Source organism: Amborella trichopoda, chromosome 13, assembly GCF_054954075.1.
Source record: "Amborella trichopoda isolate Santa Cruz 75 chromosome 13, AtrichopodaSantaCruz75HAP2 v2.0, whole genome shotgun sequence".
Lineage (NCBI taxonomy): Eukaryota > Viridiplantae > Streptophyta > Magnoliopsida > Amborellales > Amborellaceae > Amborella > Amborella trichopoda.
The window spans coordinates 41,469,869-41,482,680 of NC_142348.1; the positions used below are offsets into that span (position 1 = coordinate 41,469,869).

Here is a 12,812-nt window from a genome sequence, read left to right on the forward strand (position 1 = left end):
TCAAAGCAAGAACATGGAATGAAAAATCCAATAACATGCTTTTACAGAGCACAACAATTTAATATGGTGAACGGTCACAAATCGTGACTTACATCTATGGGAAAATGGTGCGATGATTTATTTATTTATTTGAGAAGATTACAACATAAAATCGAGCTCAAAACATCAAATTCCAGCAACCCTTTATCACTCTAAATAGAGCAAAAAAACAGAACACCAAGAACACCAAAAAATGAGTTCTCTTTGATATTTTTTTTCACTAAACATGGCACAAATCAAACCCACAATGGAGTTCAAGTCTTTTGCTCACTTTCTCTTTCTAAAATAGAGCATACTAATTCCTCAAAAGAAAACCCAATTGCAGCTCAATCTCTCCATCTTTTTCTCACTCTTTCTATCTTTAAACAAAATAGTTTTAATCCATTTAAAAGAGTAAAGTTCCTACAACACTACAACCATTGTATGAGATGCAATTCAATGGCCAAAAATAAAAGAGATAAAAGTCAAATAAAATACTCACATATGTGATTTGTCTTTACATATATAGCAATCTCCTACTTGAAGACAAATCACAAAGTCTATGAAATAATCATCAATGCATCACTCTCCATCCACTCGAGGTGATGTTTCCTCCAACCCTGAAAGTCTTCTACACATTGTATTCTTTTCAGTTGAGACAACCTTTATAATTACATCAACAAGGTTCTTCTTAGTGTGAATCTTTTCCACCTGTAAATCTCTATGCTCGAGAGCCAACATAATAAAATGGTATCTGACCTATATATACTTTGTGTTTGAGTGATAAACTGCATTTTTAGCTAGATAAATAGCACTTTGATTATCACAATATACAACATATTTATCTTGTTTCACCCCAAACTGGCCAAGTAACCTTCGCAACTAAATCATTTCCTTCGCTGCCTCAGTCAATGCCACATACTCAGCTTCAGTTGATGACAAGGTAACAATATCCTACAACATTAACAGCCATGGCTGCACCATCACCAACATTAAAAACGTATCCAATAGTAAACCTTATAGTATTGTGGCATCCTACATAATCGCATCTACATAACCAAGAACTTCAATTATGAATTTTCGAAACACAAGCATACATTTTGTGTTCCCTCCAAATATTGAAGGATCCACTTAACTGCTTGTCAATGTTCCCAACCTGGATTAAGCATAAATCTGAAAACAACTCCCACTGTATGGGCAATATCAAGTATAATATAAACCATTGCACGCATCAAACTACCCACTGCAGAAGTTTATAGAACATTCTTCATCATACTTTTATCTATCTCGTTCATTGGACAGTCTTTATTAGACAGCTTAAAATGTGTAACTAATGACGTAGAAACAGACTTACAATCAATCATATTAAGGCACTCAAGAACTTTAGAAAAATACTTAGATTGACTTAATCAAGGCTTACCTTGCTTTTTATCTCTATGGATTTGCGTACAAAATCTTTTTGGCTTTATCCAAATCCTTGGTGGTAAAATGCTTGGAAGTTTGAAACGCTTGATTTTACTCAAATCATTGCAAACAACAAGTATATCATCAACATAAAACAATAAACTGTAAAAGAATCATATGTTGAACCTTTGAAGTACACACAATGATCAAATTCGCATCTAGAATAAAATTCACCCAGGATCAAATTCTTATACCACTGTTTAGATACTTGTTTCAAACCATACAATCCCTTTTTCAACTTGCAAACCCAGTTATCATTGATTTTGTTCTCAAAACCTTCAGGTTGATACATATAAATTTATTCATTAAGATCACCATGTAAGAATGCATTTTTAATATCAAGTTATTTTAGCTCCAAATTAAAGTTAGCAACCAAAGATAAAATAACTCTAATAGAGCTATCCTTAACAACAGAAGCAAAAATTTCATTAAAATTAACACCTGTTTTTTTCCCATAAACTTTCATCACAAGTCTAGCCTTATATCGCATAAGACCATTTGCCTCCCACTTAATATCATATACCCACATATTTTTTAATGCTTTCTTCCCATGTGGAGGTTCCACCAACTCTCATGTATCATTTTTATACGAAGCATCAATCTCCTCTATTGCCTTATGCCACTTTTCAACATTAGGGTAATAAATAGCATCCTAAAAAAACTGAAGTTCATCACTATCAGTATACAAAACATAATGCAAGGAAGAAGAATACCTTTGTGTGGGCTTGTGAGGGCATGTAGATTTTTTTAATTCTGGCTTAGGTGTAACTGATAGTCCTTCTTCATCTTGAATTACCCTTGCAGAATCAGGAATCCCGAATATCGAAATCCCACTTAAGATCGTGTACATGATTGACTAAATATGAAGTAGATGAATACAACTATAATTGTGCGAGAAATAAATCAAACATAAAAAGCACACACCACACCACACGAGTTACGTGGTTCAGTCCGTAGAACTACATTTACAACCTCGCCAAGTTGAAATCCACTATCACAATGAAAAATACAGTTTTGGATTACAAGAGATAATACCTATCTCTAAACGTCGGTAAAAGATCATAATCGATTTTCCCTTCTAAACTCGCTCTCTCGACCGAGTAACATCGTCGATCAATACCTTATTTTCTACCACAAAATTGCGGCTGGAGAGATAACCTCGAGAGCAACTGCAAGATTTTCTCTCTATAGAAGTGAAAGCCTTACCAACCCAAAGCTCATGGGAATATCGCCTCTTTCTTGGAGGCCATGTCTCCCTCTCTTGGAGACCAATCTTCATCTTTGGAGATCTGTTCCCATAACCCTAAAGGGGTGACCCTCAAAAGGATGATATTATGTCTTCGTTGATTCTCTTTTATGGAGATCACGTTGAGCTTCTTTTTTGCTTCCCAATAAACCCCTTTTTTTTTTTTTTTCATAATACCCTTAATCTTTTAATGAAAACATAGGTATGGTAATTTTGACTATCACCAAACCGAACAATAAACATGCCAAAAGCCAAGGACTAGCTTCTATAAAAAATGATATCCAAAGAAACGTAAACCACAAAATAATTTGAAAAACACTTTCCAACGCCTGTAGGTAAAGTGAGTAGTATTTTCGCCCCTGCTGTTGTGGTTTAACATAAAAAATCGACCGCCATGGACCTATTATGTCTGTGGCGCCACAAACATAATAGGCCCACGGCGGTCAATTATTTCCCACCGTCCAAAAAATCAGACGATGGCTAGTAGGGCTTTCCAAATAATTTTAATATTGAAAACCCCATCATGAAACATTTACTCAAAAAAAAAGAAAAAGAAAATGTAAAAAAGAAAAATAGATTCATATTTGTATCCAAACAAGAAGTTGCAATGAAAGAAGTGTTCGTTAGAACCCATTCTATGAAGGGTAGGTTTATGAGTCCATGCCGATATAAATCACCTTTAAAAATTTATTTTTGAGATGGATTTTTGGACCTAATTTATAAAGACAAAATCTCCAATATGGAGATCATGAATATAAAAATTAAAAAAAATTTAAAAACTAAAAATAATAATTATATTAAAAAAACATTTAGACTGTCAGTTTGAATTGTTTTTAAATGAATCACCTATTTGCATCAATCTTTTAAGATGGATGCTTTATACGTTGCGATTGCACTTGTATACGGCATACGGTCCCCGCTGCATGAAACAATTTTCCATTTAAGAAGCTGCGGCTTAATTAGCGAAATCTGTTCAATGCACTAGGACTTTACTTCATAGCCGTAACATTCATCCACATCGTCAATATCAACAAGAGACGGATAGATTATGTCCCTTTGGGCTTGTTTCAACGGCGTCCACACACCTGTCCTAGAAATCGACGATCCCTACAAAGCTGATGCTGAAATCAAGCGGTCGATGAGATTCTTTACTACTGTAGGAAGGTTTGGTTGGGCGCCTATGATCTCCCGGATTACCTCTACCAGTAGATAAGGTACCGTGCTTTGAACTTTGAAGCAGCCAAAGCCGGGCTAGATAACAAGTGTCACGGCTCACGCTGGTAGCACTTGGATTTGCTTTGGGTTTTAGGGTTAGGGCTTCAGCTTCAAATCTCATCGCTTTTTAACAGAGTGTCCATGAAGGTAAGTTTCCTCATCATCATTTAGTTGATGTATTTAGTGAGATTCATAGACAAGCCTATGGCTGGTTGGTGTTTTCTGAGGCCCATTTTCAATCTATTCATAGAAAGACTCTAACCAGGCCATTGCTACGCTATGATCATTTAATATTCTCTCTCTCTGTTTTTAGTCGAGAGTTGTGAGTAAAGTTAATTGAGGGGTTATAAATGGATTCCGAGGCTGTTTTTGATGTATTGTCTCCTGGATTTCATGTATTGAAAACAACATATTATATTGTATGCGAGATAGTGGGTCTTTTTTGGAAGTTGTAATGTGACGCAAGTAAGAGTTATGGTTCTTGCTAAATCAACACCACAGTTCATACAAACTTAGCAAATTAACAAGCCTTATGGGAAAACCAGAGTAGAGAATGAATAAAATTGGCTAAGTAAGGAGGAAGCCACCTCCAATTTTTATTAACTCAAAAGGTTTTTTTATTGGGGTAGTGGAGAAATTCAGTAGCAAGAATTAACTCAAAGTTGTTAAACAAAAAGTAGCAGACTAGCCCTGAACCCTTAATAACAGCTAATTAAGCAAATTCTAAACCTTGAAATCCTAGCCATCCATTATTAAATAAAAATAAACAGACCAAGGAAAAACCCAACTCTGTCCATCAGTTTTTTTTTGGGTAAATTAGTGGGGGGTGAGGCCCCATACCCGGGTTTTCATTAATAAAAGATAAGAAAAATTAGATCTTACTATTTTACAACCCTACAATGGGGTAATTGTGCCACATCATGAAGTAAAGAAAGAGAAAGAAAATCTGGAGGCCTAGAACGCCAAATGGTGGCATCTGAAAAAATTGTAGCCTTTTTGGCAAGTGCATCAGCCACCATATTAACCTCACTATAAACATGGCAGATAGACGATGAACGATTTGCAAGTCTAAATTGGCAATTAGCAGCTATAGTATGAAGTGCCCAAGGAGATTTGCAGCAGCCCTAAATAACTTGTACAAGAAGAGAGGTATCACTTTCAATCTGTAAGGAAAAGCAATCCATTTGGATAGCTAAGTCAACATCCGCTTTGAAAGCACGAAGTTCCACATAGTTATTCGATGCAACAATATGAGGGATGGGAAATGTAGTAACAAAAACACCATCATCTCTTCTAATGACTCCTCCACAATCTGCTATTCCTAGATCTTGAAAAGAAGATCCATCAATATTGAGCTCGAAATGTTGAGAATGAGGAAATGACCACACAATTGAAATGGTGGGCTTGATCCATCTGTGCTTGCATCAGCCTCCTCTAGTTGGAGAAAATGTGTCCTCCAGCTAAAATGAGTTCTAAGTGATATATACAACTCTCTTCAGCACTATTCTTTGTTGGCTCTCCAAGTATGAATGGTTGCGAAAATACCTGAGGAAATGGATCGAGATGCATAGAAGGGTGAATTAATGCAAACACATTAAAGTCAACGAACTTTTCATTGTTTATGGGTTTACCATCGATCCTTTCCTTCTCAAAATCCAACACTCACTTGAAATTAGGTTTTTCACAACATGGAGCTCACTATGCAACATGGAGTCCACTATGAAACTTGGGAATATCAATTTTCATTCCAATCTCCCTCTCCTTTTCAAACAATCAAAATGTTCACGGCTGCCCGATGCTTGTTAGGAACAGGATGAAAGTCACTTCCATCACCATCATTACTTTGATTTTTAATGCTGGTCTTTGGAATTTTTTATGTCGAAGCTCACTGGCCTCCTGCATGCATTTATCTACTCTCTCCATTAGGCTTGAACTATTTAGTCAAGTGGTTCACTTCTTTGTGGGTTGCCGCTTTTGGAGGAATCATAACTCACTCTATTACTGTTTGATTAATATTAGGGTTTTGATTATTCTCAAATCAGCACCGCAAAAAACTAAAACCCTCGAAAATAACTGGCCTTAATGGCAAACAAGAGTAGAGAAGGAAGAAAATGAGCAAGTAATGAGGAATCCACCTCCAGATTTTGTTAATTCAAAGTTCTCAAACAAGAGGTTGTAGACTAGCTTTGAAACTTCAATGTGAACTATTTAACCAAACCATAAACCCTAAAAGATCCTAGGAAATCCTAGCGTTTATTTTCTTTTAATCCTAGCCATCCAATATTAACTTAAAATAACAGACTAGCCCTGCCTCCAACAAAAACCAGAATAATAAACAACTAAAATGGAAAAAGGGAAATATACTTTTTGAATTCATATTTCCCAATTGCATATAGTATAAAAATACCAAAAATAGGCTCTAATCCCCAAAACGCTTCTATTAATCCCCTCAATCAAGATCCAAAGGGAAATCCAAATTTGTCCATCTTGTGCCTGCATCATAATGATTCTAGGGATCTTTTTTCAAATGATGTTTTTTTTAATTAAGTTTGGTTTCACTATGATGACATTCAAAGTCATTATTTTCTAATTACCATGCAATATAAAAAACTTGGGATGTTTGCTTTAGTTTCCTATTGTCAGAGAAATACCGTGTGATGAAAATATTTAAGTTTAACTTTTTCAAATATTACCTTTCGTTTTTTTGTTTGAACTAGGCATCATAAGACTCTTTTAGGACTGAATTGGGCTTGTAAAACCCATAACGAGTAATTTTTGATGCAAACTCATTTTTTTTCTACAAACATAAACATCATCAATGGAAAAGAAAGAAGTACCATGAAATTCATATATTATAATATCCTTATTTGATTTTTTTCCACTCATTCTTTGAGATATATAGGATTTTATAATAATATGCAAGGTTACAAAAGACATTGTGTGAGCCTTGGGTGCCCGGGGGGGTGGAGGGCGCCCAACACCTTGGCGGGTGCCTAGAACCTTATGTGTTCTGAGATATAAGATATATACATATATGCATCTTTGTGTTGTCCAAACACATATATATATCCACTATATATGTGTTAAATATCCATATCCATGCATTTATATGTATTCTAACTATTTACTCTATGGAAATACATGCTCATGAATGTTGAAACATGTTCAAATCATTGAAAATTTTGATTCTTTGAATAATTGATATAGTGAAAAACTCTAGAAGACACTGCTGTGTCGGCCACCCTTTGATGGCCGTCATGAACCCATTGTATTCAGGTCTCAAGCCTCTCGTGATGATACGTCTCATTCAGTGATCCGGGATTTCGGATCGAGTTTGGAGATCTCGTGGCAGAGAGATTTTACTTTTGAAAAATATTTGGCTAATGGACATCATACCTTGATACACGGATCCGAGCTCGTTTTCCAGGAACTGCAGCCCAGCATCATTTGTCTTGGCAAACAATGTTGCTAGCGCGTCCCAGGCTTTCTTCGAGGTAGTGGCTTCTCATATGTGGTCCAACAGTTCCTTTTGATTGTTGTTTTTAGCACGAACATGGCCTTCTCGGCCTTGATGCGCCATCGTCGCAGTGCCTCGAAATTCTCTCGTGCTGGTGCAGCAGTTTCGTTGTCGCCGATGACCTCTCAGATGTCATGTCCTTGCAGGTATGATTCTACGCACGAGCACCAGTCGTCGTAGTTGTGGTGGTTTAGTTTTTTGAGCCCTCTAGTTGCATTCGCAAAATCCGCCATTGTGATTGGTGTGATCGCAGGTCGATCTCAACACCAAGAAGCTCAGACTCTGACTGAGCTGCTTCACAACATAAAAACAAGTCCATAGTTTGTTAGTGATGTAGTGTCAAATACCCCACACTCCATATCCCACACTTCATAAAATGATACTCCTGGACTATTAAGTCTCCTATAAGACGAAATGACCAATATAAAACACAAGAAAGAGGAGAATTCAATTCTTCTTGTCATTGATTCAAGTTGCAAATAAGATTGGTAAGGTTTAATATTATTAAACTAACTTTTCAAAATTTTCTCAATTAAAAAAATCACAAAATAAATCCATTTTATGTGTTTCTAAGACATAGGAAGAGTATTTTTGCCTTGGGGATTAGAATACCCCCTCCCCCTTTTTCATGGGTCAAAATGATCAACAATGCCACCCAGAAAGAGTTTTTCCCCGCCAATTTTATGGCGGTTTTTAGGCCCCCTTTTGAGATTGGATGTTGTGCCTCTAGCCCCCTGAGCAGGCGCCCAAGAACTTCCACTCAGAAAGACCCGCCTAGGCTTATGGCCTTCTAGGCAGCCCCTCTTCTTGGGTGCCTAGGTGAACTCCTAGGCACTTGGGGGGCCGTTTTTTGAAACCTTGTTAGTATGTAAAGTTAAAACTTTTTAATTGCATTTACTTTTTTTTTTTCCAAGGGAAAAGTATACAAAAAGACCATTTACCTTTGGCAAAAGGAGGTTACAACCACTCTTGCTCATTAGATTTGAAATCAGGAGGCTCGGAGTGTGCCATTATCCTTGTGAAACATCCAAAGTTGTTGGTCTGACATTCTAAGGGCTGGGAGTGATTGTGACCTCCTAATACCAAAGTAAATGGTCTTATAGCACACAATCCCTCTTTTATATTGTAACTTCTGGATTATATTTACCCAAAAACCTCTAATTTTATCCATAGATCACTCTATTAGACTTCAAACAACACCACATATATGTACCATATGTCAGACTCAATATCATTGTCTGCATCACTTGGGACCCTTATAATTGGGGCACACTTCACTGGTCCTTAAAACTTAGTCGCTACACAATCATCATCATCATTGCCCCCCAACTTTTACCAAGCTCCTTTCTCTGATCTCATCATCATCACTGTTTATCAATATTGTTATTTCATTCGTTTTTTTACGTCTATTGTTAGTTATTCTTCAAAAGTATTGGTTTTGTCTATGTTCTCATTCATTATTTCTTCCACATTCATTGACAAACAAGAAGCACAAAAAACAATATGGACTTCATGTTTTTGTCAACAACTAGCAACCCCCATCCATAGTGTGTACCTATTGATCCTTTGAGTGATGGTATTTTAAATTCTCATATTCTTTGTCATCGCACTCAAATTTTTATGGGATTGAAAATTTGTGTGTTTATGATTGAGCTGTTCTTAGCTTCATATGTCTAATATGTTAATTCATATTGAGAAATGATAATTGCATTATTTGGGGCCTTTTGCGCAATCAAAGTTAGAACTTTTTGAAACAATCCAGTCTTCCATGAATCCTGTCTCTACTTGTTTTGATGATCACATGAAAAATAGGTTCTGAAACAAATTTTCTTCATTACATTTTTGCCCGAACCTGAAGATTGCAATCGAAGGTTGTATGCATGGTGAACTTGATAATGTCTACTCAACTCTATTGTATATCGAGAAAGTGGAGAACACAAAGATTGACTTGCTTATATGCTGTGGAGACTTTCAGGTATGGTTTCAAACTAACAATCCAAGATAGCTTCTTGCACTACTTTTTACAAGTGTTACGTGTGCGAATCTTTCTCTAAATTTCTTCATACTTGTTATATGTCATTTCCTTCATATGAATTGTTATCTATGAAAAAGAAGTGTCTGCATATGTTGGATTTTAATTTGTGATTGTTGGACGTAAATGATCTTTTTATGCTCATAAATTTCCTTGAATGTGTGCAAAGGTAGGCATGATATAATAATCAAATGTTCCATCTTTTCCCTTTTTAATTCATGTGGTATATGCTACCTTATTTCCATTTATTCTAGGATCATCATTTCTTTACTACCGATCAGAAAACTGTTCCATGTTATGGTTTTGTGCTGTAGATATCCTTGACTGCAGGGAGATACCTCTAGATATATAGGTTTGTCATATTTGTTTATTTTGTACTCAATATGTAATATTTGATGTTGCCGTGATGTATTGTTAACAATGCACACGCACACGCACACAAGGACGTCTAAGATCTGTTGCAGATTCAGCTACTCTGCTTCTCTACTAGTCCATATTCTCTATCCTCTTCTTCTTTCTCTCATGGTATCACAACTGGTTGGTTCGGCATTGGCCTAAGGGGCTTTCATCAAAAGGCGACACTAAACCCTACTTCTATTTCTTTCTTTTCTTGAATTATAAATTTTTCTCCTCAAATTGTAGGACGAAAATGATCCTTTCATGCTTATACATTTCCTTGAATGTGTGTAAAAGGTAGGCATGATAAAAAACTCAAATGTTCCATCTTTTCCCTTTTTAATTCATGCGGCATATGCTACCATCATTTCTTTACTACCTATCAGAAAAATGTTCCATGTTATGGTTTTGTGCTGTAGATATCAAGGATATAACTGCAGGGAGATACCTCTAGATATTTAGGTCTGTCATATTTGTTTATTTTGTACTCATATGTAATATTTGATATTACCATGATGTATTGTTAACAATACACACACACACACAGACACATCAGGACGTGTAAGATTTGTTGCAGATTCAGCTACTCTCCTTCTCTACTGGTCCATATTCTCTATCCTCTTCTTCTTTATTTCATGGTATCAAACTTGTTGGTTTGACATTGGCCTAAGAGGCTTTCATCAAAAGTCGAGACTAAACCCTACTTCTATTTCTTTCTTTTCTTGAATTATAACTTTTTCTCCTCAAATCTAAACTCTAATTGTACGCCTTTTTCTTCTTGATAAACCCTAAGTCTACTTTCTATTCTTGATTTTAATTCTTTTCTCTTTTACAAATCCTGATGTTCTAAACCCTAATTATATTTCTTTATCTTCCTGATTCTAATATTTTCTCTTCTCAAATTTTAACCCTAGTTCTCATATATTTTGTTTACAAACTTGTCTTCCAAGATTCACTCTCTCTTAGTTGGTAATGTTGTGAAATGATATCTCAGTTGTGTTTGATAGTTCTGTATTGCATTTTCTTCCGATGTACGGTTAAATTTATTTCTAAGGCCTTTGTTTTAATTTCTACATGTCACTAAATTTTCCTCAAATTTTTTTTTTTTTATCTTATTATCCTATAACTTGCCACGGGTACATTAGAGGGATAGTTTGTAGTGAGTGCGTTACGGACAGAGCATTATCTACTATTTTGTAAGCAATGCATTCAGCGGTACTGCTTGGAAAAAGTCTTGCTATATAAACTACTGATGACTTTATCTTTTCGATTGAATGTTTTAGCCTTACTAAATTTCTTTATTTGACAGGCCATTAGGAATAAGGATGATCTAAAAAGCGTAAATGTCAAACCCAAGTATTGGGACAACTGTATGAACAGCTTCTGGAAATATTACTCTGGAAAAGAAACAGCTCCTATTCCAACTATTTTTGTTGGTGGAAATCACGAGGCATCAAATTATCTGTGGGAACTGTAAGTGATGTTCATCTATTGTCATTTGCATTAGTTTTCTGTGAGTGGTGGAGAAGTAAACAAAACATTAGTGCATACTTCTCAAACTTTATTATGTTTTCTTTTTTGGGGTAACTTTATAATCCTATTACTTGAAAATTTTTGAGTAATATTTGATGCTTAAATGATTGGCTAGTGCATTGCTTCGTGAATTAGGTCTAAATTATGTCCTTCAAGATATTATGAGAGAAGCCTGTTGACTGCTGGTTTTTAAATTTAAGTTTTACTTCTTTTCCAACACCTGAATCCACTGATATAGGAAATGCTGATCAGTGACCAGATTAAGTACAATTGTGGTTTTCTGGCCATGGTAATTGATTGTTGGATTTCTGGGGGGGTTTGCTGACAAAATGATTTACTATTTTAGGAGTAGGGTAGTCCAACAAAAATGAGCATGACATTTATGTACATCTTGGAAGCAATATGCTAATAAAAAATGAAATTCATGATGGTTATGCTGCTTTTTTATGTAGAGCTTCTTCCTGAAGTAGGATAAGCAAATGTGGCATGGAATGTATATCAGGAAGCGAGAGTTGAGATTTACTATTCTATTTTTTGATTGAAGGATTTCTCTTCCCAAATGTCTTAAGCTAAGGTAAAAGAGCAACCTAACAACTATTGTAGCCGTTTCTTGAAGAACATTGTGCCATATTCGATGTACACTTTAGATGTGTTGCTGAAGCTGAAGCATGTAACCATGGTCTTTGTGAAGGTACTCCGTGAAAAACGTATGAATTGGAGTAGAAAATAAATGAAGTTCAGAATACTGGACTTGGCCTTGGACTCGGACTCGACATGGTCCCAAACCAAGTTGGCTGGATGTTACTCGCTAATTCTTGTCTTGGAAGGGAAGGTAGAAGTCCCAGAGGACCCAGCTGAGTCTCATAATAAATCATATTTATGTGATTTGGCTGAGTCTTTAAGGACCGGCTGTGGTTTGGTCATTTGTCAATGATGCATGCTTCATTAAATTCAGAAAGCTAGAGTCTATCTATTGGTAGTATTGTGAGAAGAATGTTATTGCATGGATATTTGTCCCGAGTCTCTGGTAACCTTCTCTCATTTATCTATAGAACTTTTTGTCCTTGTACCAAAGTTGTGCTTGCTGATCTCTTGATGCAAGACGTCTAGAAGTCTTCAATATTAATGTTAGAGGAGCCTAATAAGTGCTTGACATGGTCTAGCAACTTGTGCAAATGATGAGGGAAAGGTAAAAAGGAACTAAGGAGCTCAGAAACATCACATGCTATGCAGATTACAGCAGATTTGTTATCCGGTTGGGGATGTCCTAGAGAGCTTCATCCTTGGGGTTGAGGATTCTAAAGGCAAATATAAAGTTAATGTCGTGAAATAGAGGGATTTTGGGAATGGGGTAGAGGTGTAGAGGCATCGAAGATTTCTTCAGTAAGAAT

The 12,812-nt window shown here is 36.0% G+C and overlaps 1 protein-coding gene across 16 annotated transcripts in view; it reads left to right on the forward strand.

Annotated features, from left to right (window-relative positions):
- Positions 1–3,966: 3,966 nt before the first annotated feature.
- DBR1 (debranching enzyme 1) overlaps positions 3,967–12,812 on the forward strand; it is a 50,990-nt gene continuing 42,144 nt past the window's right edge. For 7 of the 16 annotated variants that reach the window (XR_016046970.1, XR_016046971.1, XM_088855027.1 and 4 more), the window contains exons 1-3: positions 3,967–4,090; positions 9,319–9,435; positions 11,198–11,361. Coding sequence is in view for 9 of the 16 variants with exons in the window: in XM_088855021.1 (XP_088711147.1) it covers positions 4,085–4,090; positions 9,319–9,435; positions 11,198–11,361 (287 nt within the window). In the remaining 7 variants the exon portion in view is untranslated. The other 9 variants (XR_016046968.1, XR_016046969.1, XM_088855020.1 and 6 more) reach the window with 3 other exon arrangements.